The 26937-nt window shown below is 41.0% G+C and overlaps 1 protein-coding gene across 1 annotated transcript in view; it reads right to left on the minus strand.

Annotated features, from left to right (window-relative positions):
• pdgfc (platelet derived growth factor c) overlaps nucleotides 1-26651 on the minus strand; it is a 46411-nt gene extending 19760 nt beyond the window's left edge. Inside the window, exon 1 of the mRNA XM_085789075.1 lies at nucleotides 25852-26651. Coding sequence (XP_085645201.1) covers nucleotides 25852-25963 — 112 coding nt within the window. The 5' untranslated portion in view covers nucleotides 25964-26651. The remainder of the gene's footprint in view (nucleotides 1-25851) is intronic.
• Between the last annotated feature and the right edge of the window lie 286 nt (nucleotides 26652-26937).

Raw genomic sequence — 26937 nt, forward strand, 5'->3', positions numbered from 1 at the left:
AGCCTGATGAGTTTCACCAGGCTCCTCCGATAAAGCCATTAATGCCCGGTGGGCCCGGCGACTGCAGGGTTTTAATCACTTTGATGAAGCTTGTCATTCAGTCCCTCAGGGCTCCATCAGGCCCCGTCACCTTCAGGAGAAAAATTGCCAGACTGCTTCCACCTGAGCCTCACGATCATCGCAATGACAACACCCCGAAGTAGCTCTGACTAAAAGGGCCATTTTCAGTACAATAATGGATCAAATGTAAGTACACGAGGAGGCAGATTTATACCATCTTCACATTCTTATCCATCACCATGGCAGCACCATCTAAAATGATAAATGGTTACAGAATAAAAAATATAAATTTTGTCTAATTTAACCTTTGCACAACTGGTTATATGAGGTTGTTGGAGTGAATCTTTGAGTAAGGCTATAGGCTAGCTGTTTTTCTCTTTTGCCAATCTCTGGGGAAAGCCATGTATTGCCAAATTAGCATAATCAATTCAATATTGCCTCATTTACATATTTAAACATAAAATTTGACAAAACTTGTAATACAAAAAATATTTGTCTTAATATAAGTGATAAACTTGGGAAGTTTCATGGTGATACGTGTTAGTTAAATTTTTTACCCTATTCACCTGTAGTGTCTCCCCTATATGAGGGAAGAGCATGTTGTTGGAGTGAACCTTTGGGTAAGGCTAGGCTAGCTTTTTATCTCTGTTGCCAATCTCTGGGGAAAACTTGGCTAAGAGAGTTTAGGTTTAGCCTGCAAATGAGTCATTTACTGAAGGCTGCAACAAAATAAGGACATTTAATAAAAAAAAAAATATTGTGATGCAGCTACATTAATGTTTTGGTTTGTCTCCAGGAAATACAGATTGAGACTATTTAGCAAAGAGCACAGAGGCAACAAAACCCCACGTTTGCACCGTGGCATTTATTTCTTTGATTAAACATGCAGCACTTGTCAACACTCACAGTTTGTTTCACTTAACCAAAATTGTTGGTTTAACAATATACAAACACTGGCTCAGCACACTGTTATTAATATCAACATGCGCTGTTGAAATTTTGACGACTTTCTCAGAGATTACACTGATAAATTTACTCTGTCCTGGGCCTGCCCTCAATTTGTTTGTGCTGTATTTATTTTTGTACTGCTGATGATTATTCAATATTCATAAACCAATCCAATATGTCTAGCCATCAGAGGAGCCCAGCAGCAGGCGTTTAATTCGCTCAGAGACGTGAGTGTGCTGCTGCAAGTTTGTTGCTGCATTAAACGGATGAGTAACCCTTTCCCTCGTGCAACGTGTATAGCCCAATTTATATTTGAAACACATTCTGAGCTTGATTACTTTTTATTTTGCCATAAATTTGATTTAAGGATGTGATTCATACCCAGCAACGTGATTCATTCTGGGGTTATTTCTTATTTGCTTGCAATAGGAACAAAAACACAGGCAGGTTGAGTTTGTGCCATGTGCTCACCCTCTATAATGTCGAATAACAGTTCCACAGGAACTCTGAGTTTCTCTGGATGGTTCCAAGGACAACAAATTGTCTAGAGGAGTCGTCTCTGGAAATTAGAAACCAACTTCAGCAGGGCACTGTCTGTTTTTCTCAAAATAGTACAAACTGTGATTCTTTAAGGGGATGGTTCAACATTTTGGCATATAGAGTAGGTTATAGAGTAGAGAGTAGGTTCGTTACCTTTAATTGTCGGTGCAAGCTATTTTTAGAACGGTCGAGCACAGCCGCGAGCTGCTCAGAGCTACGCTACGGAGGCTAATGGGATTTCTTGGTTTTCCTCATCAAATACACAATCCAACAACTCCAAAACACTCTTGAGGACAAGTTGTGACCTGCACATTCACCTCAATAACGGAACGTTACAAGACAGAGTTGTTTTGGAGGCAAATGCAAATGCAAACTGCTTGCCGAAAATCTGCCCCCGACAGGAACGCGCATCAGCGGTTTTGCATAAATTTACCTCGAAAACAACTCTGTTTCATAATGTTATGTTATTATCTCATAGCGTGGTGAATGTGCAGGTCACAACTTGTCCACAAGAGCGTTTTGGAGTTGTTGGATGTAATTGATGAGTTGAAACCAAGATGAGGGAAACCAAGAAATCCCATTAGCCTCCGTAGCGTAGCTCCGAGCAGCTCACCGCTCTGCTCTGCCATTCTAAAAATAGCTTGCAGCGACAATTAAAGGTAACGAACCTACTGCTAAAACTATATTGGGCCAATTTACCAAAATGTTGAACTATCCCTTTAAAGCCAGAAACAAGGATTGACAATTCACCTCACTGTTGCTTAGCCTGTCTTGGTTTACAGTGATAACAGTGGAAGAGTAATTTGATCCACTGGCAATCTTGTTGTTTTAAGAGAAACCTGCAAAAATTATCTGGTCTATGGCTACATGAAAGGCAGATGCTATTTGCACCCCGGTGTAGCTATATCTTCATATACCTGTATAATATCTATGTATCAGAAATTGACATGGTATCAGTGTGTTTCTGTTTTGGTTTTCCTCTCCAGTTGTGTAAAGAGCAGGACGGCATCCAACTGCTCATTGATTCAATTAAAATCCACTGTTTTGTTGAAATGTACCTTGATGTCATGTGTGCTCTCTTTCCTGGCATCCAGATTGACGCTATCTATTAGCGGTCAAAACTTCACTGACACTTTTGGAGAGAACAATTACTTGCGGATTGCAGGTTCACTTTGATGTTTTCATTTTGGGTTTGGTGGCGAGCCAGGTGGGAACAGAGTGAATGACAGTGTGCCAGATGCGAAGAAAAACAAAGCCCAGGCATGACTTCTCAATGAACAGGCTCTTTCATAGCTGCGTGAAGAGTTTGGCCTCAAGTGCAAACTGTCTTACCAAGTAAGAGCCACTCTCTGCTGGCAAATCACACTTTTCTGCAAAATCATACATGCACTCATCGGATACACAAAACCAACAATAAAAAAGTGGATTAGAGATAGCCATATTTTGTGGTTGAGGACTACACCTTTCTCAGGGGGAACGATTCAAATAAATCTAGTAAACTTTTTCTTTCTGCAGTCAATATTTCTTTTTAGTCTTTGCAGAAATGGAAAGAAAAAAAAGGTCCATTGCTCCTCTAATCTGTGGTGCAAGTAGCTGCGACTGGCCAGATTTGATTGACTGTTTTTATATCCATTTGCTTGGCTCAGGAGGAAACAAGCCGATAGCTTTCATGCTATTAAAGCTTGGCCCTCCATCATGATGACATGTTTTTAATTACATCCCCATTAGCGTGGGCTCTAATATATAGACTCATAAAGTACATAGTGAATAATGTGAAGAAAATAATATGTGATTCTTCAATACATGACTCAAGATGCACTGTACTGCTGCATATGTGACAGTGTGTGAATGTATGGTTGTAGTAGAAAAGAAAAGTGCATGCGCAGTTATAAATAGATGCAAAATTGCTCTGGAAAATCTGTTGAATATTGATGAAAATGCATCTTCATTACGACTGTATTTAAAGAAAGATAAATAAATAGACAGAGCAGCATGTTGCATAGTCAGAGGAAAAAGAAAGACAACAAGGCCTGCATAAAAAGCATTAGGTTCCTGATGAAAAGGTACAGTCCAGAGAATGGCATGGATGAAATCATTCTTAATCCAAAAAGTCTGCAAATATCTCGCTTAAACCTTATACACTCATCTCAAGTAATTTCAATAAGGGGGGGGGTGGGGCGGGGGGCAATTTGTTTGCATTCCTCATTTGTTCAGGTCTTTGCGCAAGAAGCTCAAGAATGAACTATCCAAGTGATTCTTCGCTGTGGATCTTTTGTTCACTTGCATCAAAGCAGAAACTCATTCAGAGTGAGCTCCTTCAGAGTGCATCAGCTGAAAACCAATATTTGATTAAAGCAAGGTCCAAAGACAAGGTCAAAAAAAAAAGAAAGAAAGAAAGAAAAAAATACCTCCTTCCTGAAGCTTTCCTTTATCTTCTCTTTTTTATATAAACAATACTGTCTTTTCATGCTCGTCTCTTTTCAGCCTTCCCACTGATATCCTCCCTCTCTGACTGACCCTGTGTGTACTGTAAAAAGCACAGACACGCTACCAGTCAGGCCAGACTCTGGGCGTAACTTTGACTTGAAAATGACCTCACTCTTGGGGTTAACCAATGTCATCTAATGATCAGAGAAGCGGTCCCCCAGAGTGAATTACCTCAAACATGACTTTTCCTTGACCTACTTTTTTTCCTCTGTGAGGAAAGTAGAGCTGACTATTAAGGGAGGAAGTGACTCTGAATAAATAGGAGCCTATACAGTGCAGCCATTGTGCTTTGTTCACACGTTAGTTGGTGAAACATTCATGCTGTTAAACATTAACCTTTCCACTGCCAAAACAAAACTGCGGTGTGCATGCGGAGAGCCGTGTGCACATGTGCGCGCTGTTGCATATAAATTCTCTTCCTAATACTTGTGATCATAATAACAAAAATTATACCTGAATAGAAAGATGATGCACAGTGATCACACAGAACAGTGGTTTCAGTACATTGGCACAGTCAGATAGACGTAGGGCATGCATACACAAGGTGCATTGATAAATATTAGATGCCTTCAAGCTAAGATTAACTAATAAGAGCAGCCTCTTTGTCCAGACAGCTGCATGTTTCTCATATTAAAGCCATGGGAGGAATGAAAACCATCCACTCTGGCTTCTGTTAGGATCACTAAATTCATCTTTCTTCACATGATATCACTACAGTGCCTCACTGGTCTCACTACATGTGTTTGAGCTTTGGAGTTTATCATCAGGCGAACATAACTCTGGCTTTCCTCAGAAAAGCAAAGCCACACTAGTATTATAACATCGTTATGTTCTCTTCCCATTGGTTCTTACTAAACGTTAAAACAAAAAAATAAATGAGTTCCAAAAGAAATCAAATACATATGCATTGCATCGCCCACGGGGTTGAATTTGCTCAGCGAACTTGGTCAAATGATTATTTTCACACATTATGGGCTAAATATCAGAGCTACACACCACACAGTGCTCCTCCAGCAGCCGTATGCATCACAGGTAACCAGTCGTGACAGCTATTTCCTGTCCGGTAATCGACAGCCCAAGTCACTGTGTCACTTAATCCAAATTGTTTTTAATTTCATCCGTATTACCTGCTGATCAAAACCAATGTGCGCCCCTGAGCAACAGAGCCGGAGCAGCAGCAGCACTAGCTTTGGTCAGGTGATGAAACTGTGCCTAACAAAGAATTCCCTTTTTTCAATGCATGCGTTTCAGGTTGGACGCAATCACTCAGACATCTGTTGCTTATTAAGACGGTGCAGTGGTTACTACAGGTGCAGTAAATTCCCGACCCTGCTTAGGATATTTATTGCTTTTGGGGTTTACAGTCAGTCGGGCAAAAAGAGGGCTGAAACACGCCATGGGAATCTTCCATACCATTAAAAAATAATTTGGCTGCGTGGGAGCCTTCTGCGGCGATTTAATCTGCCAGGCATATGCTCCTGTGTGCTGGGCTGAAGAGGAAGCGGAGCAGGTTTGACACCCAGATTCCCTTCAGAGGCTTAAATAAGGGAGGAAAGACAGTGAGATATGATGATACACATCACTGATAAATGAATGGATAAGTACGTGAAGTATATCAAAATATAATAACATGTCCATTTCCACTCTCAGATCATTTATTCAGTGCAGGTATTTAATGTGATCTGACGTGCAGCCGCCTGGTCTCTATCAATATCTTCATCATATTCATATGGTGCATTTGACAGATTTTATTAAATGTGTGCACCTTGTGTGTATTTTGATTCGGAGTATTAATTGCATTCTCCCTATCTGAAGATTTGCTTTAAATCCAGCACTGTGCTGATTGACAGCATGAGCAAAGCTGCAAAGCCCCCTTTTCCTTATCTTCACCCACGACTGCTTCAGAGATTAGACACCATCTCATGGGAGTATATCACACATAATATTGATCACCGTGTCCGTCCGCAGCTGCCAATACTCTATGACCTGCAGAAGAGCCCTTGAGCAAAACAACAGACCTCTACCTCGCTGACTTAGGGTTTAGACAAGTTGGCACATTTGTTTGCCCCTAATAATAAAACACCTGACAACAACAATAATGTATATTTAAGAGTCTCAATAGGCCAGTTTGAGGAGGCCTGCTCTGCATTACAGCTGCATATCAGTGATAGATACTGATCATTTATTTAGGCATTTTGAGTCAGTACATCTGTGTTGAATCATATTCTGGTGTTTGATATTATGAGTGAAAATGCAGTTGGACGTAAACCCTCTAGGGGGCTCACCAGTACTTACTGTACTGCCACCTACAACTGCAAGCGGTCGCTCAGACAAGCCGTTTTCTATGTGACAGAAAGAAATGAAAACACTGTGAATTATTCAACGCAGTCCTTCTCTCCGTGATATCCCTTTTAGGTCCTCTTACATTTCAAGTCCCATCATCAACAGCTGGACAATTATGACCCGTGAAAGCCTGTTAAGTCAAGAGGTCAAAGGTCATAGGAAGTCTCAAGAAATGTAATCAGTCCCAGCACTAAAAGGTCTGAATACTGTGGTTTTGCTGTGTTGCAACATAATAATGTGATAGTTTATTGATCCGTGTAATAAAATGCTCCATTTCCATACAGCTCTGTCTACAAGGGGGGGCACAGCAGTGACCCTGAATGAATGTGGCAGGGTGGGAGTGACCTGCGCAGAAACACTTCAGCAGAGCGGATAATTTCCAAGAGGGGCGGTGCTGCACCCAGAGGTCGCCTGACTGGAGGGAGGTCTCTCTACATGAGGTCAACCTGGCCAAATAGGAAGGAGGGACATCTGTTGACACCTGCTGCAGTGGCCAAACAAAACATCTGTGGGTCGTATCAGATGGCCCAACCTGACACCGCTAGTGTGTACATGTGTGTATGCATGCATGCGTGTGTGTGTGTGTGTGCATGTGCGCATTCTTTTCTAAATGACCCGTTAAAAAAAAAAAGTGATATTAACAGCTAAATCAGTGCATACAATGATGCAGCAGGAACCGCATCAACATTTAGAGATGTGAGAAGAACGTCTTTGTAAAAGACCAAAGATAATGAGCCTTAAACTTAGCTCAGTCCTGGCAGAAAATAATTAAAATACAAACAAACATCGAGGTAATTATTCCATTAAAAAAAAACAAAAAAAACAGCCTCTGTTGATGAACATGAGACGCCTTGAAGCCCATGAAGGATAGAAGCTCCATAACTGCTATGAAACGGATCCTGAATGCATCACGCAAAGGGTTATCTGAGAAATTATTACAATTATGATGAGGTTTTGGAAAGTTACAGCTGCGTGTTGTTAATGAAAGTAAAAGTACAGTGTGTCGTGAAAGCATATGCGAAGTTGTGTGGAGAAAAAAACCAAGAAGCTAAACTCAAGTCTTTCAACCCCTCAGGCTTTGGCCGCAAATGAAACTCATCACTGCACAACAGCCTCTCCTCAGGTTACAGTGGCTCCCCGCCCCTGAATGATTTCTTAGAGCCTCTAATTAGTGCCCACACTTGTGTTTGGCATCCAGAAAAGGGAAGATTGAGTGTCAGTCTTCTCACTACAGCCGTGCATTTGTGTTGACCCTCTGGAATTCTGTCTGAGCCCCTGAGCCTGGATTTAGACACGATATCGGCACCGAAATCAGCCGTAAAGTGAAAAATAAACCATCTGGGCTCAGTTTCAGTCTTTTTCATTTATTAAATAAACTACAACAAACAATTACAAGCAACTTTAGTGCAACTCTTTCTTAGTTTTAGTGATAATCTATTAAGATGATTACTGAGTCCCACTCCCGTCATCGCCAAGGCTGTTATTCATTATTGGCGGAACATCTGGCAGCGCTGACAACAACTTGTTGGGAGCAAAAACAAACAAATGAAGAACACAGCTGGACAGGTGGCCATCAAGACGGGAGTAGTACCAACAGAAAATCAGCATTTAAAGACAGAACCAGCACTACTGACCTTAATTGAAAAATGCCCTCCAGGTCAGCAATAACCAAGAAGAGTGCTTGGTAATAACCAAGAACCAGAGAAGCTGCCAAGGGCTTCAATAAAGAGGAAGAATTTTATATGCACAAATATATTTCATTTTTGTTTGGCTGCAGGGCCGCACAACAAATTACAACTATGTAGAGGCCTCCAAGTCTCTCTCTCCCTCGCTTCAAATCACAATCAAGCCCTGTGTGCCTTCATTAACACGGGGTTTCCCATATCAACCTCAATTTCCTTGTCAGCTGTCAAACTCGGAATCAGTATCAAAGTTAATTACTGTTGAGTGGATGGATTGATAGTTTAACAGGAAAAAAAGAGAATGTAAAACGGCTGTGAAATGTTTCTCACAAACATTAGGAGACGGGCCTAACCTCCCCTTCTGGCTGGAAACCAAGCGTTGACAGATGAACCACATCTTTTTTAAAACCTCTCTCCACAGCTGTGGACGACAGCTCTAGGCTGCTTTGTAGTCACATCTGTGAGCCGGACAGCTGGATGTTTGGAGAAAATTACAGTTTGATCTGTGGCGAGCCAGATTGGAGGACAGCTTTGCCATACCAGACCCAGACACTACTTATTAAGACTGATCAAAGATTCAGGTTTTGCAATGGTTGTAGCCGAGAGGATTGATAGCTGATCAAAATCCACTTTGTAGCTCCCTGGCTCCAAGACAGAAACTCTCCAACCTGCAATGAACAGCTTGGAAGAGGTCAATAATGTTTTCAACTAATGATTTCTAAATTGATCTGGGAGCACGCATATCTACGCTGCAATCTCAGTAAAGCTTAGGTTGCAGTTTGGGTAACAGCCAAATTCACACACTGGGAGAGTTCGTCTTAACACATCTTCCTCCTCTTGTCCCATTACTTTAATCTTATCTTAAATCATGGAAATCCAAGTAACACAGACCTCCCAGCACTAACTGAACTAAATGCCCTGGCTCTTAAAGTCTTAAAGCCTTGGAGCCACTACGATATAGCCATCTTAACACAATTGCTGTCTAGATTTCCAAAAAAAAAGAAAAAGAAAAACCATACACATAACCTCCCAACACCCCTTTAAGGAGCTTGGAGCAATGCAAGCAAATCTGAGTAAAGCCTTCAGAGGTCTGATGAGATTTTGAGCTGTGGCATACACAATGGTAAATCCAAATCTGTAGGCAAGTAAAAGGAAAATTTAATTGTGGCAGTTTAAGAATGAAATTCTCGAGTCTCTGGCACTGCTTCCAGATACAGATCAATTTCTTTAAGCGGGTTGCCCTGGATCTCTAATTACTGCCACCCCACCAAGCCTTCCTAACCTTTTGCCCCAGCTGTCTCGCAAAGAGGAGCTGCAGTGCACAACCCAGGGTAATGAAAGTGCGTTCCTTTCAACCTCTATGTATTTACCAAGGGAGGGTTTGCTGAGCACAACCGCTCTTTTCTTATAACATTGTACAGTCGTGTAGATTCAGGCCTGTTGCTAATCACTACAACCGTGGCTTCTTGCTTTAGCCAAAAACACTGCCATGGCACTTCTTGAAAGAGGTCAAGAAGTGTGTCTAATTCACTGTCCGGAAATTCTCGCAGGATTCGAACTGACGGCCCCCCTGGTCAAATGTTTGCCTCCCAAACAATTCGGCAACCAGCACTCACCCACGCAGTCCACTGCTTATCCCACCATCAATACCAAAGTCTGTCCTCCAAACCCCAGGGAACAATATCTGTGCATACATGCCAGCATCGCGACTTGGCAAACGGTTGCCTTTGCTAAAGCAAGCAGGTTTGTATCTGGATCTTCGTAATTGACATGAGTAGCAATTTGAGGATTAGAAAGGGGGAAAATTGATGTTTCTGAGGGGAAATGACTGTAGGCAAGGGCAGTGACTTAGTGTCTGCAGGTTAATTCCCATAAGAGAGGAATACAATTATCGTGTAATGACAACGTTGTTCACAAAGCAGCTCTCTGTGGATCCATTCATCCAAGTGTTTCCTCAGGATTTGTATTTCAATCATTGTGGCAGGACTGAAATACAAAGGGTTGTAGTGTACAGCCTTTGAAAGCTAAAAATTCAAAATCTTTTGATTAATTGCCTCATCGCACTCCCTCCTTCTGCCTCTCTTAGTGTTATCGCATGTGAAAGATATGAGGTTATAAAAATATACATCAGAGTCTCAGCTGTATGAAATGTAAACAGAATTACCATATCTAGAGCTCTGAAATCACCAAGTCAAAACTGCAAGTCATGTAGGTCTGGCGTGGATAAATATTTTCCCAAATAATTGACCAATCAGATCTTAGCAGGGGCCGAGACGAGCGGGAACATCTTCCTTATCTAACCCTACATGGCTAGTCAGCTGCTTGGCTTAGTCATTGCAAAATATGCAAAGTGAAATGACAAGGCCTAGTAACATCTGCACAGCTGCGCTAGTTGTTAGACATCCACACAGAACTGCTTATAACAACCCTTCATGGAAACACTGGCACACACAACCTTGGCTAAATTATTCCACCTTCGCTGGATGTCTGACCAAAATGCTGCTTGTTTTTGTGGACTAATTGCATGCAAAGTGGCAAAACTACAGTGATTCTCATATGAAAACACCTAGCCCAAAACAAACAAATCCAGTGAGTAAATTAAAAACCTGTAGCTGTAATTGAGGAGAAATGTTGATTATGATTCACTCACATCCTGTAAACTCAGTGGTGTTTTATTTAATCGGATGCTCTCAGGATGTAATTGCAGCCTATCAAACCATCACCCAACCATTTATTGAGTGTTTTTATGCACCTTAACTAGCAGTAACACATTTTGTGACCTTCAATGACCTTTGCATCTAACCACATGTAGAGTTCACCAAGACAAGACCTGTTATCTGTTACGTCATCAGACTCAAGGGGTCTCATTTTTATGCATTGTCTGGCGCATGCTTTCCAAGATGACAAATAAATGGAGATGCTAAGCACTTAACACTCAGTTTGCCTTTTTAATTGTCGACACAGGTCATTAAGCCTCTGACTGTCCGCCGTTTGACGAAAGGCCTCCTGGTGCTCCTCTCCGACTGCTCATGAAAAGGCCTTTCAATCATTCGAGTCCATTTGCCTCTAAACATAACCCCGCTGCTGGATGCAATCCTTATCACGGAAACATAAACAAGGAATGGAAGTGGCTGCCACTAAAAGCTTTATTTTATCTTTGGAAACAATGAATATTCATGAGGCTGCATTTAAGGAACAATAGCCAAGTAATTACCTCCTGAGATAAATGGTTACAAAACAGATGCTTTCTCGTTGGTGCTTGTAGAAAGTGTAGATCTGGGTAAATACCTTTCCCTAAAACTTTACTATTTAATTCCAGAGTGAAGCAATCACTAGCTGTGGCTTTAACAGCAACCTGTAATTAGCATGTCGGACTAACCGCTGTTAGTTTCTGAGAAGTCACTAATGCTTAGGCTAACTGTTTGGTGAAAAATCAGGAAATAAGTTGCAAACAATAACTAAGCAGGGCATTAGTGTCTTTTATTCATGTTCTTTTGGCTGCAATATTTGTTAACCATTTAATCTACTATCTAATATACTGTATTATATGTGTGTTTGTCAAACACTACCGCCTTGTGATTAGCTTGTGTTGTGAATAATATAAGTTAATCATATAATGCCTCATTATTACAGCCACAGCTATGAAAGATGGGATAATAAAGTCAGTTCTGACTCAAATAACTAACAACAAGCCAGCTTTTGCTGTAAATGAGAACAAACAAAGCAGTCGTATCTCTCATAAATGATGATTATTTGATTGTCTTCGTCATTTGTTTGATTCTTTTAACTACTAATCATTTTTTAGGGCATTTTAAAATGGAAGGTACATTCTGAAAGATGATGTTTTAATGATGTAAGGCAATGTGAATTCAACTTGGACAAAGGTCTCATTATTTTAATCTGTCTTTTTGGGAAATATGTGTGGTCGCACAATGCTTATGTTTTATACATTTCTAATACTCCAATGCACTCTTTGTAATGGAATGGCGTGTGAAACAAAACATTTACATATGTGTAACTAATGTGGATTTTAACTGCACAGCTCTCATCTGTATCTGTAAAGAGGAATGCTTCGCAAGAGCCGAGTGCTGAACTATCTCTGCTCAACATAACAGACATCCTGGCAGCAACAGAGTGGTGAAAAATGTTTCATGTCCACAGCATGCATGGAAACGTGTCGGCGATGTGCCTGAGAAAATCTATCAACGCGAGCATCCGATGCCGCAAACGACGCCAAAAACAATCCAACTCACCGACCCACTTTAAAATCTGAGCGAGGGCCTGTCAACAGGTGTGAAGGGAGACAAAGTGTTGAACAAACTTGGCTGTCAAGGCAGAGAATGAAAGATAGATTCTGACAAACATGGTTGTGCATGAAAGATCTACCTTGTCAATGGCATCTCATTAGCGGGCTTGGTTCTGGGACATTTTAGTGCTGTTGTCTCTAAGAGCCCTAATTAGAGGCTGCAGAACAGATGTAAAACGTGGAGGGACAAGGACGAGAAGGAGGATGAGGGGAGTTTTACACCTTCTCTATTAAGTGGTTGGTAACCTGTCACATTCTTCTTACAGAAGAAGCATTACTCATTCAGAGGGTGTTATTCAAAGTATTATCACAAGATCTTACCTGTGAAAAATGAAGGGGAGTGAAAAAAGTCTTGAGAAAGGGCAGTTAAGTGTTTGGATAACAGAGCTTTAACATGGCATTATGTAGGAGAACAAACACTGTAAATGTGTCTGAGTATCCACAGATGACACTCAAAAAATCAGCAGGTGTTGTTTACTGTGGAAAGTGATGCTTTAAAAATGATGGACCATCTATTTTTTATCGGTTTTTACAAACAAAAACACTGTGAAATGGGAAAAATGGCTTTATTTATTGTGAATGTGGGGCCAAAACAAAGCCAATATAGCCTATGCTTTTCAACTTTTGCCAGCTTAGAGTGGGTCTGGTGTAAATGCTCATTACAAAACCGCAACTTAAAATGACTACAGCACAACTGAGCAGCATGTGAGAAAAAGCAAAACATTAATTGCCCATGTGTACACTGTTACAGTATGTTTCATAGCTGAGATTTAACACCAGACACCCCACTGCTGACAGAACAGATACCGTGGAGCATTGTGTTTAATGTACACATTAACATGGAGCTAATGCACCAAGGTGGGAGACACTGAGAACGCCAATAAATAATGTTTTTTTTTTCTCCCCCTAATGCCCATTTGCCACTGACTTTCGTGGCAAGCTGCCCGGTTTATGTCATGTTAATTATCTTCTGGACGGAAATACATATTCACTCCACCCTCATTCCAAACCAAAGACATTATAATCTTCAACTGCATTCGAGTCCAAAGGTCTTTAATCAGTCAACATAATTTCAGACATTTTTAAGAATTTTCTAGTGTTTACAGACACTTATCTCTTCCTGGGCATTTTCACTTATCAATCATAGGTCAAACTAATGACATAAAAATAAAAGGTTGAACTGCTTTTAGTTGTGCCAATTCAACAGCCTTTGTGTTTCCCAGTCTGCTCCATTGGCAGTGCTTATTGGCACACCTAAATGGAGCAAAGCCATAATTAAGGTTATTAGTTACACCTGTGCTTTTCCTGCTACGACAAGTCAAAGTGTCTGCTGCGAGCAACGACAACCAGTTAGCCAAACCCTCCAGGATTAAGATACTCCATTTACTATTATTTAATCGTGAACAGCGTGGTCAAAGAGGAACATTACTTGCAGTAAATTACCAAATAATTCCCACCAGAGTTCAACACCACTACTCTTTGGGCTTCAATGGTGCTCTGGCACAACCATGGAAAAAAACAGCCCAACCAATTGGAATACATTGCATTACTTCCACTCCTAAGCTTGTTTGACATCCTTTGATTACACCATCTAGTCCATCGTGTGTAATTCCAGATCCTCCTCTATAAACTTGCCTATGTTTTCACCACATGACTGAATTTGTCATATGCTGTATCCCTCAACTGGTACTGAACCACGTAACATCTGGGCATGGAGCCCTTTCCTCTCCACACCTCTGGACCAACTGCTTCACCACAACCAGAATCAGATTCCCATGTAATCGTCAGGTATGCATGGCAGCTTGTGCAGAGAAAAAAAAAAGACAAAAATCAGCTACTCACACTGGCACAGTGTTACCATTTCAGCAGCAGTCAATGAAATGTACAAGTGACAAGAGGACCGAATGTGAAAAATAAGTGGGCATTGCTTTCTGACTTACTGGAAGAGTCGCTATGTTTCAGCTCAGGGCAGTTGAGTGTATAATGTGCACTTTTCCAGTAAGTTGGTCAGTGTGGTTGCCAAGTTATTCTTTTCTTCTTTTACATTGTACAGGACAAGGACAGCTTCTCACCCTGCCACAAAGTTAAAAATTGCACAATGTATCAAGAGTTTCCTCAGTCAACAGGAGTGAATGGAATGGAAAAGGCTGTATCAGGATCAGGATATCATGTACGCTCCAGCTAAATAACAAAAAAACAAACAAAAAAGAAAACTGAATGGGTTTTCACCCTTGTCCTCTTTTGCCTGTGCAAACAGCTCAATGATTGCAATTATTATTTATCAGGGAGACCAACAACCAATGGAACTGACATGCCAACACAAATCTACTGCTAAATAACAACACTTTGCGTACGTTTCTAATCATTTGACCACCACTAAAGAATGTTGATTAAAAAATAGAAACGCATCACAAATCTGAATACTGCAATCAATGATCAGCCAGGCCGATAATCGAGTTTGAGGCTGCACCCAAGACAAAACATTTTCTAATGCTGCAGAACAGTCCTGTATTACCAGGGAGCTGGTCTGACCAAGGGGTAATTGCACTCTTATTTTATTAAATGGTAATTGCTGCAAGATTGTGTTTGGTGTGCACACAGCAACACACAAACATGCACACACACACACACACAGTTGGTGAAATCATTCCAGTCAGTCATAAGACCTAATAGCTAATGTGCATTTTCATTCCATTTGGGCCGTAGAAATGGATACCCTCCCGTGGGGATCCAAGTGTAAGCATGCCGTGGCAGAGCATATCCAGTCTGCGCCGAAAACCTATTTGTGCTTTGGGAAAAGCCATACATTCTCAAAATAGTATGTGTGATTGGGTTACCGTCTCTGTATGCCACTGGCATAGCGCCGTATATCACATCTCACCATGTGCTAGGTGACATAATCCAGCCAGCATGGGACGGCGCTGCACCAATGATTACTGGGACAGGTGTGTTTTTTATTTTCCACCCCTAAATGCATAAGAGCTGGGATATTTCACATCTCCATTTAATAGCTCTGGGTTTTTTTTCTCACATAAAGAAGACGTAGTGGTAGTTTGATTTCCAGGCGCATGTACGGCATATGAGATAGTATTGTAAGTATTGTAGGTAATGGGAACGAAACCAAGGAAAATCTGTCCATATTAGTTTCGGAGGGTTGAATATTTGAGCATCCTTAGGATGCGCCGCACACCACACGAGCAATGCATGGAGAGAAAAGGCCATTTTGTTAGGATGTACATTCAGCTAGGCATAATGAGCTCTAGCTAGGCTAGGATCCCAGTGGTGTCTGTGACCTGAAGCACATTGAATAATATAAAAGAGCAAAGACTGCCATCAGCTTAAACCAGTCATAGATTAACATTGGTGGGTAACCAAGCCTTTATGAAATAAAGAACAGTCACTTGTAGATAAACAACTGGAAAAAAGAATACTACATTTTTACATGTTTCAAGTGTCGAATCACACATCAGGTGTACAATTTTACTTTAAAAGAACAAAACACTGCAGGTGCAAAAGAATGTTTCACAAAATATGTCAAGAGAGATAAGCAAACATATCACTATATCACTTTTTTATTGATGAAGCAAATGATCTCGGCTTGAGGGATTTAATCTTCCCTGATGCATTCTGTAAGAGCAGCACACACTTTTTTATTTGCACAATAATGTTTAAAAGCTGCATTACTATGCAAATGAAGAAACTATAGATTCACATCACTTTGTGTTGAGGTGTCTAATACATCTTTTTAACTGTGTGAGGCTGTTCCGTGTTCACACATCAGTAACTCCCATCGCTGCTTTCTAAAATTAGCATGCTTTAATGACGGTCCTTGATAACCATGAAATGTCTCGGCTGTATCGGATCCGTTTCACACACACGTGAGGAAGCCTTCATATCACAATGAAGAGGAAGGGAGACTAAGTGAAACCAGTTGAGCTCGTTTCTGCTACAGTGTCTGCTGTGTCTGCACATTGTGAACTCTGAGGGAGGGTGGCTGCTGCTATCAAGCCACACCGCTACATTGTAATTCTGGGACAAGAAAATTGGAGGAATGCAACGTAAACACATCACTCTATTCGCACAATAAACAGCAACACAAACTGGAGATAAGTTTGCATGGTTTCATGATTACAATAATCAATACATTGAATAAATAAGTCCGCTACCATTATGTTGATTCATTATGAATGCATAAATGTCTGGAGGATCGTGTGGGATTTTATTTATTGAGTTATAGAGCACAAATAGTGGCAAATATGCACATAACAAGGAGCTAATGATTAGTTATTGATTATGTGTTATTTAGCAACTGAGTTAGAGCAAACTGGGGATTATTCATTAAGACCGTGGTCAGTATTCAGAAGTTATTTAGTACTTAAAGGGATAGTTCAACATTTTGGCAAATTGGCCCATTGCCATAATCACTATAGTCATAGCAGTAAGTTTGTTACCTTTAATTGTCGGTGCAAGCTATTTTTAGAACCTCGTGGACAAGTTGTGACCTGCACATTCACCACGCTATGAGATAATAACGGAACGTTGCGAGACTGAGTTGTTTTCTAGGTAAATTCATGCAAAACCGCTGATGCGCGTTCCCGTCAGGAGCAGTTTTTCGGCAAGCAGTCTCTGCATTTGCCTGGAAAACAACTCCCATCTTGTAACGTTACGTTATTATCTCATAGCATGGTGAATGTGCAGGTCACAACTTGTCCACGAGAGTGTTTTGGAGTTGTTGGGTTGTGTATTTGATGAGTTTGATGAGGGAAACCAAGAAATCCCATTAGCCTCTATAGCGTAGCTCTGAGCAGCTCGCCGTTCTGCTCCACTGTTCTAAAAATAGCTTGCACCGACAATTAAAGGTAAAATGTTGAACTATCCCTTTAAGTCTATTCTCAGTTAACTTAACTGGAGCCATTCATCTTATTTTTTACTAATCAATTTGTTTGCTATAGGGAACGGGAAGTATGAGAAATATCTTATATGGACAGAAAACTGTTTTGTCTGCATTAAGCGTTATCCACCATCATAAAAGACACAGCTGTGGGATTCTTCAGCACTTGTTCTGGGTCAGGCTCCCTGTCAGTCAACTGCAAGGTGATGCCCATGACGCCCAGTGAATTGAAGAGAAGAGTCATTACAGGACACTTTGAAATTCCTCTCTGATGGGAGGTGATGACATCTGCCAAGCTATGCAGACATGCCCTCCAGAGACGGTAACCAAGGTCAACTCATCTCACTGCCAAGACTTTTAAGTCCAAGTGGAATTCCAGTTGCCATAAGACAACCAATACTCACAGGGCAACTGAGACCTGTAGGAAAACACTGCCGTACTGGCAGCGTTTCAAAACCTTGAAGCCGCTTGCTGATCCAAATGTTTTATCAATGGAAGCTTCTTCAACGGAGGGAATCAGTTTTGCAACAACACGAATGAATTACTTTTGCCAGCTTTTACAGTAAATCAAACAACCCTTCAGAGCTTCTCTTCTTTCACACCACCATGCTACATATCATACATTTGCTTGCCTTGACATGTTCAGTGCAAAATTATGCAGATAAATTACACAGTGCTACTGAAATTCATTTGATGGCAGAGAAAGGTTCGAAACATACTCATTTAGGCGGTCTTTTGTTTGTTCTATTTGCATTTTAATCAAGTGTAAAAGAGATACAATATGCACAATGTGCTTTTGAGGAATATATTTAGTTTGGTTGGGGTGACTATACCTTACAAAGTTTCTGTTTGTGAAAGGAAAGTGCACGTTTTGACAAGGTGACACGACCCTAAAGTCCTTCAGGCCTGCGAAAAGGTGAGTCCCCCCTTTCTTTGTGGAGGATTTGTCCCAGGGCGTCAATGTCAGAACGAGCAGGAAAACAGTAGGCCAGGACAACAATCAGCCAAGTCAGAAACAAACGGGGCTAAGGAAACGATGCTGCCTCAGTGAATGACAGGTATTTGCTCGGACAAGTAATCTTGACTTAAGGCAGACACACTCCACCCTTCATGTTTAGACTGCACCAGGCAGTCTCTTTCCTCTGCCTGCCAGAATCAATGTTAGCACTGGGACTATTTACAGTGCCTTGGTTAGAAGTCTAAATTTATAAACTGTACATTTTTCCGCTCCGAGAGTCTCAGAGGTATGCACTTCACTCACAATTGCTACATCTTTTGTTTTGTTTTGCTTTGTTTTATTCCAGCTGCTTAATATGCTGCTTTGCTCAGTGCCAGTTGGTCAGACTGTAGCTTCTTGAGTCATTGTGCAGAGGCAGCTGATAACATTCACATCAGTCTTTCCACTGAGGAAGATAAATTGCCTTTCGATTTGAGTAATTTCATCACACAGATAAGGGAAAAAAACATGATTGAAATGTTATCCGTATTTGTTTTGCTTCTGAGGAAGAGTGGTAATATGAAATCTTTACAACTCCTAATGAAATGCTGGCATTCACATCAAGCATTTGCAACAAAATATTGACAAAAGCCAAACATTTGATGATCATATTGCCAAGTTGATGGCGTAAGCGGCTGACAATCCTTATCTGCAAACTGGTAATATTATTAAATGGGTGCTTCTTAAAAGAGGACAGCAGTCAGAGGCTGGACAATGAGACCACTACAGATGCTGAACTGATAAGAAACTGAAAGACAAGAAACACACTGCCACGTCAAAGACATTACTTAATGATATTATCTATGCAGCAATGTTTGCTGAGCGTGAATGCATTTCCTCACCAACACCCTGATTTCTATTCAGTTTCAGACACACCTCGGAGCTGTACAGTCACTGAACTTCTAATACTGGCCACACTCAAACTTAGTAGTTAAGTACCCTGCTTTATGGGACTTCAGTAGTAGTTATTGAGATAAGGCTGACTTATTTACAAGGGCATGTATGACGCCTTAGTTTCTTGCAAGCTTCATGCTTCACAATTGAACTCTGTGGCCCTCCTGTTGCTGGTAGCAAGTAACCACTAAATGCAACAGTTTAACTGGCTAATTTTGTTAAATCTGTGACCATGCAAATAGTAAAAGACTTCTTCTATTCTCCAAATCACCTTTGCTGGCGTGTCATCTAGTGTAGTTATTTACAGGGTGGGCAAGAGGTGTGCAAATTAAAAAGTGGAACATGAAATAAGATAAGAAACTTACATGCTACTTGCTACCATGTCATCAATAATCAGAGTAGCAATAATGTATCAATACCATTGTATCCTAGTCCTACCATGATTTTTCACTTAAACTCCTTAGCTCCTCACTGAAACATAATCATACAGTGCTTTTACTACACACATTCATTCACATACACACACACTGACAACACATCAGGAGAAGCAATTTGTGGGACACTACAATAACCGGAAAAGGCGGGTTTCGAACTGCCGACCTTCCCCTCAGTGCAGGACACAACCACACACACACATCAGTCTGCCCCACTGACACAGTCTTCATTCAGACTATACAGCTATAAATACACATGGTCAACCCTACAGCAATTTTATATTTGTTTCAATTCGTTATTTTTAAGCATCTCTGTGATTATTCACGTTGAGCGAGACAAACAACGTCAGTCCGTCGGTAAACTACCTGCTTCAACACAACTGGTGCTAACTTAGCTCGCGGCTAACAGCTGTTTCTTCCGTAAACAACGCATAAACACACAAAAGTACTCTGTTTCATCCCTCGAAACAATCCATAACAACTCAAACAAAACGCCACTGCAACTTACCGGCAGCTTCTTTCACCGGAAAGATGACTAAAATCCTGATATATATATATTTTTTGCAACTTTGTGTCTGTGTAGCTCCTTGAGTAGCAGCCGTAGCAGCCCGGTAGCAACAGCTAGCTGAGACTCTGACGTCACGTGCCGATGACCTCTGGTGAAAGGTCATCAGGTCAAAGGGTCTTGGACTTTATTACAAACCTATTCATTTTGTATGGCAAATTTCACATACATAAATGCAAATACTCCAAAACTTCACCCAACTTTAGAGGTTTCTTGCATGAGTTCAAAGAATACATGAAATCCCTTACACTAATTGACACTAAACAAAGCATCACATCCATAGATATTTACGAGAGATTTTTCAAAGAAGAATAAAGCTTTTACATTCTGTCCCCTTTTCTTTCCTTTTTCTATTTTTTTATTTATTTATTTATTTTTCATCTGTCATATTATTTGTTCATTTATTTATTATCCTTCCTTCGATTGAATGTTTACTAACATTGCTAATAATTACCTTATTTTATTGTGATTTATTTATTATTTATGATTACTGATAGATATTGGAGCACCTGTCTGATGTTCTATTGTATAATTGTACGTACAACCCTGTCTTTTGTACATCTGTTTATATGTACAGCTGTTTTCAATAAAGCTCATTGAAAAAAAAAAAAAAAGGGTCTTGGACATAATAGAACATTTTTAGAGGAATAATATATTTGTAAATTTCGCTACTGTGGGACAAATAAAGGATTATCTTATTGTTTATCATCTAAATCAAATAGAAAATAAATTGAAAAAAAAGAAAAGAAAAGAAAAAACAATGGATTTTCACCAAGCTAACCATGACACTATAGTTGTTTGATGCTAATGTTTTTATTTCTAACAATAGTGATAGAAACTATTGGCTATTCATTCTTGCATGAAAGGCTATATGATTACACTGGCCACAAATGTATACTTTGGTGGATCCTTTTTGTTGTAATTATCAATATTTTGACCATTTCACAATGACCAATGCAGCCTTCAGCTTTTATTGTGTGTTTACAGCACAGCTTCAAAGGGCAGAGGAGATTATGTGTTATAGCCTAAAATTGTATTTCTTTTCAGCACAGGCTGATTATAGAAGATTGAATTAATGGGCTGCATGGATTCAACCTTTTGTTGCTGGAGAGCCACATTCAATGTTTGCATCTGCTTTTTACACTTTGAGAGATTACATAAAGAATCAATAGTAATATCTCAAGCCTGCGCCCCCTGGTGTGATAACATGAAACTGCACATCCCTCCCTCACGGTCAAATAAATTTATTATTGCAGGTTTGACACATTGTGCTCCTCCACATTTTTTGAGACCAAGATATTTGACCTCATTAGACTATCTCCAGCGAAGCTATTGTCTGTAAGTAAACTTCCCTAACATTGAGTCAGACTCACTGGGCCTGTAGAGAGCATTTTTTCCGTCAGCAAAACTTCAACCTGTGACCCAGATCCCTTGAAAAGTCCCTTGGCCGCTTGAGGTGGTGGGGGAGACAGTGTTCTCTCTGCCCAAAATGACAAACAGCAGGCAGGCGGTGGCATGCTTTGCTTGCCAAATACAGCACTCCATGTTCAAATAGTGCTGACAGGGAAAACATAGACAGTGTTATCCAGGGTCCCCCTCTCTGGAGTAAGATGTTGAGGGGGGGAAACCCCTCCTACCAGAAGACATAGACTTTATTCAGGAGGATAAGGAGTTGTACTGCTGCTACAGTAACGTGGAAAAAATCACTTAACTGCAGATTTAGGGATTTTCTTTTTCCTTACTTACACTGAATGTTTAAATGGGAGCTGCTGCATGTGCTGACTCTCAGAATGGACATAAAGTCAGTTCAATTGTTTCACTGTTCATCTTAAAAACAAGTTCTCTTAACCATCCACACTAATATTTCTTTACAGTATATAGTATGTGGTTTTCATCTGACAACAGTGATATACTCCGTGTAATTGTTGCCCTCTTCTCTTCCCGCTGAGTTCATTGAACATTCGAGCCATCCATTTTCTTTGATGGTTTTAATTCAGCCAAGCATACCGGCTGCTATTGCACTACCCACTACAATGATTAACTGCATAGTGCTACATTCATTCATTCAAGCATATCCATCAAAGCACAGCTTCTCCTAAGTGGAAACAAGCTTTCCCAGGGAGCCAGGCTCAGGAAACATCTGACCTGTATTAAAGAATGAGTGGAGATTCCAAGACCAGCTAGTTTTGTTTCACCGGTTTAAGAGCCGTATCATAATTTCAAATTAAAACACAGAGTTAAGCACTATGGAAACCACTTAAAATAACATAGTGGAAACTTGAATGCCAGCTGGCCACACTTGTAGCTGCCAGTACAAGAGACTTAAACCTATATAAGCCGTTAGGTTTGGTCAAGTCTGGGCTGATTTGGTAACAATTGGCTGAGAAGGAGATATAATATAATTTGGGGCAATGTAAGGTTGGTTATTTGTATATATGTTGCATTTTTAAAGCTAAAAAGTGAAGTTGGTGGGGTCTAAATTCCATTTAAAAACAAGACAAACTAATTTGATAATATAATGGTTTTGTGTTATGGCTCAAACTGCATCACACTGGCTAATAGAGCTAAAATCCATCCAAAAGTTAGTAACTTATTGAGGATGATGGGTGCATCTTTGAACAGAGATACTGTATATATCTGTTCTGTTCTGGCCACCAGTGGGTTGAATACCCAACAGAATTTTAATCTGTGATCAGATTGTTCTCACCAAAATATTTAAGAGCTGTGGGTTGACTTCTACGTTTGATCTTTTATGTATAAAGACTTTGACCTTTTACCAAAGAACCAGCTATTTTCTAATCCAGTTGAATCATTCAAACAGAAGCATCAAGCCTAAACAAGTCATAGAAAGTCTTCACCTGTCAGTCATCTGATGTAAACTGAATAAAAAATGAATAGGATTTTTACTTGCAGAGCTCTCATTGACGAAAATAACGCTCGTTTCACTCTCTTCCTATATAAGTATTCCATTAACAACTGTTCTCAGTCGTCTGTGAATGAATGGCTGATGCACACTTCACATTACACCTGAAACAGGCATGATTCTTAACAAGGCCACCCACTCTCTTTCCTGTTTTTAAATCCCTGCTCTGAACTGCTTATTTGGCTGCATCATAATCTAATGAATGCACAATGCAAGTCTGTATCTTCCACCCACCATGTATGCAGGCTATACGTGGAAAACCGCACATGTTCCCCCCTTGGACCTATGACCCTTATAACCCCTGTTCTCCCCCTAATCTCGTAATCTTTAGCGGAACAGCAGCCTCTGTGATCATTGGCAGGTCTAGCGCAGTGCATACCTTCCTCTAGTGGCGCTCGGGGGGGGGGGGGGTATGTGGGAATATCTGCAGGTAATCCACGTCTCCTTCAAATATCTGCGGCCGGATTTTTCTAATAAGACCTGGGCCTGTGCACATGGGTGGGCGAGGTGGGGGTGAAAACATGCATGGCCTTCTACGGGAAAGTGAAGCCAGCCAGACCACTTAACTCAGAGAAGTGATATGAAGAGGCGTCCCCTGAGATGACCTGTGTGATTGGGAGGCTGAGATGCATCTTCAGCTGGATATTCAGTATTATACAACTGACAGCTCTTCCAGCAAATTACAGCCAAGTGGAAAACATTGTAAATGCTGTAGCATGAACAAAGGCCATCTCTGTGTAATGAAACAAGCTCATATGGGCTGTTAACTAATAAGCTTAAAGACGATGCAGTTCAGTTTTACTGTCATATGTCAGTAGTAAAACATGCATTGAACTTTAAAAAAAACAACCTCCTGATCAAATGAAGACTATAAATTCTCCAGGCAACTACAATAATTTCCTTAGATTAGAGGGAGACTGGAGTTTTAGTTAAGTATCAAAGAGTCAGCATTGGCAAGTAATGGAATAATGTGTGATACTAAACTCATGTTTCTAATTTCTAGGCTATATAAACAATTGTTAATGCTAACATTGGCCCCTCAAACCACTCATCACGAGGAAATGAGCTACACAACATCTTCTGTGAAACAACAGTGAGAGAAAGAGTTTTCCAACAGATGAATAACTTGAGCTTACAACCGGAGGTTGTGGTCATCGCCGTGGTGGACGGGTCGATGCATTTTCCTTCAACTATTTTAATTCTTAAACTGTACAAAACATCTTTTGTTGGTGCAACTGCAGATGTAATTTCTAACGTTGTTTTCTCTTAATAACCACAGAACCTTACAGCCATGTGGTGAACACATGAAAATGACATGTGCAATACATGTTATTGTAACAGAATCTTCAGTGGTGGAGGAAGGAAATGTTCACATTATTTATGACCGCAGCTCACAAAAATTTACATTTCAGAGTTCATGCCCACTCTGTTTGCCTCCTGGAGACATTTCAGAGAAAGTCTCTTATTGTGACACAGAGTCACTCTTCATGGCTTTGGCCCACGATGGGAGACGGCCCCCTCTGATATCTTATGAAGTCATCAGTAGCCACTGCTAAGTTTAATACCGCCGGGGACTGTAACTCTCCAGGCAACTACCACTAAACATGCCAGACAGGTTTGGCTCCCTCTCCTCCTCCAGATCGATATCAAATTGTCTCACAGAGCATCAGCAATCAAGCGCGTCAGAACAGTGAGCACTCAGACGCTCCAGTCAAAGGTTACAGACAGCCTGGCCAGCTCGCCCTCAGCCAACGTGTGACCGCTGTTTTAAAGAGTTCTTTGACAGGTTAACATCTCTCACCCCACACTTCCACCTCCTCCTTCATCCCTCCTCCTCCACTTCACTCCTCCCTGTTGTTTTCCTTTCTCAGCCGTCCTGATTAAACTTGGAGATCCCGGCGGGAGGCTCTGATTTCCCAGCCCTGACTGTTACTGTAGTGAAGTCAGCGCTGCATGTCCTCACACAAGGCCAGTCAAACCCGGCGGCTATAGCCGACTGAGTAATGAATGAAGTTCGACCAGTTCAGCATCTGCAGGGTACGGGCATATTGGTATACTTTGAACTGCTCCCTGTGAGGTCCTGTTTTCCCCTAATGTAGGTCTACAAACCTCAGTCCAAACATACACTTCTCAAAAAGCTGATTGCGAAGGTTGTGAAGTTATGAGGGTAAAAGTAAATGAGCAGTACAAGAACAAAATGTCAGCAGGATGAGAGAAAAAGCAATCTAAATGAATCAGTGCAAAGTGTAAAATTCATTCATGCAATTACTTGATTGCCAAACAGCCTTGGTGGCAAGAAATCACTGTAGGGTCATTATTGACTCAGGGTAAAAATAGACTGAGACCATCAGCTCCAGTCTCACCTGGACTGTGTCATTAAACATTCACAAAACTGGATTTCTGAATGTGATAGTGCAGCTCAGTGCAGTTCAACCAAATTGCATTGCCTGGAGGGACTGCAGCATGAATGGAGCCCTTTTTTTATGATCACAGGGAAAAACTTCTCCCTGGGGACCTGAAATTTCAGAGGGTTTTCCCCCTTAAACATACTCAGCTACACTTTAAAGGTAAAAGGTAATTTTGCACTTCCTATCCTGGATAATGCTGTTTAAACTGAATGAAACGCTCTCATTCATTGCAGTTTAAACTCAAGCAAGATGTTCCTCTCTCTTTTTTCCCCCTCTCTCTCCAGAGAATGGCGTCAGAATGAGCATTTTGTGCATTATGTGTCACAAACTTTTCTCTCTCTCTGATGAGACAAAACGCACTGAAAAAACTCACCGTTTAGCTCCTTTACACTTGGAAGGTGAAATTTGCTGACATGACTTGATTCAGCTTCCGAGCCATACTGTTGGAGAAGCGATGCAAGAAGGAATAATAATGGAAGGATCATTTGGATGAGTGGTGGTTGGCGATCACAAAGCGCTGGAGACGGGATGGTTTGTTATCACCACACGCACGCGTCGTTTACAGGACACCAGTGCTGCTTTGGACACATTTGGAGAGGATAAAAGCAGAGTAGAATCCACATAATCTTAATCATCAGTCCCTTAGAAAGTGATTTTTGTTGTTTTTCAACTAATCCTCTCCCAAATCTTCCAGACCCTGCTGCTGCCGCTGCTGCGCAATGCAAGAGCGCACCTGTTGGTTCTGTGGAGAGTTGGATACAGAGTTGGACAAAGTTTGGTTTCTACGTGTTTATAATCCTGGAGTTAGTTGTAAAAGCGTCCTTAGGCACGCATATCATCTATGGCGCGAGATCATTAGAAGTGCACAGATGCATCTTGGCTGAAGCGCGCGTCCACGGTGCTTTCTTGACTCCGTCTGAGTAAATCCTCGCAGATCTTTACGCATTACAGCAAAAGCTCACACACACAGAGGGAGACAGCGAGAGAGTCCAGGAAACCTGATACGGTCTGTACCCAGAAACCATTCGCAACACCGAGACGATTCTGTTGTCTGGCGAGGTCTCGAGTCATAACTTGGTGGAGACTGAGATAAAATATCGCAGCGCGACCGGGGTTGGATTTTTGGAGACTGCCAACTGACTGCACAACAGGTGCTATACATAAAGTACAACTTCCCGGCCGAGGAAACTCCCCGGGATGTTAACTATTCAGTTGCTGCTGCTGCAGAGGTCCAAAGGAGGTGTTTCAGTCACTTTGAGTTACAAATTGGCAAATGCAGCTCCACCAGCAGTTTCCAGGAAAAGCTTCCAGATAACAGAGAGAGGGAAAGTAAAGCAGCTCAGTACAGTGTGTTATAAAGGAGGCAGAAATAAGACAAAGTAATTCTTGACATAACTATGCAGACTGTTTCTTTCACCATAGCAACAGTATTTAACATGTTTGCACTTTGGCACAAAAA

Source organism: Trachurus japonicus, chromosome 10 (genome assembly GCF_045865225.1).
Source record: "Trachurus japonicus isolate A0001 chromosome 10, Traja_1.0".
Taxonomy (NCBI): Eukaryota; Metazoa; Chordata; class Actinopteri; order Carangiformes; family Carangidae; genus Trachurus; species Trachurus japonicus.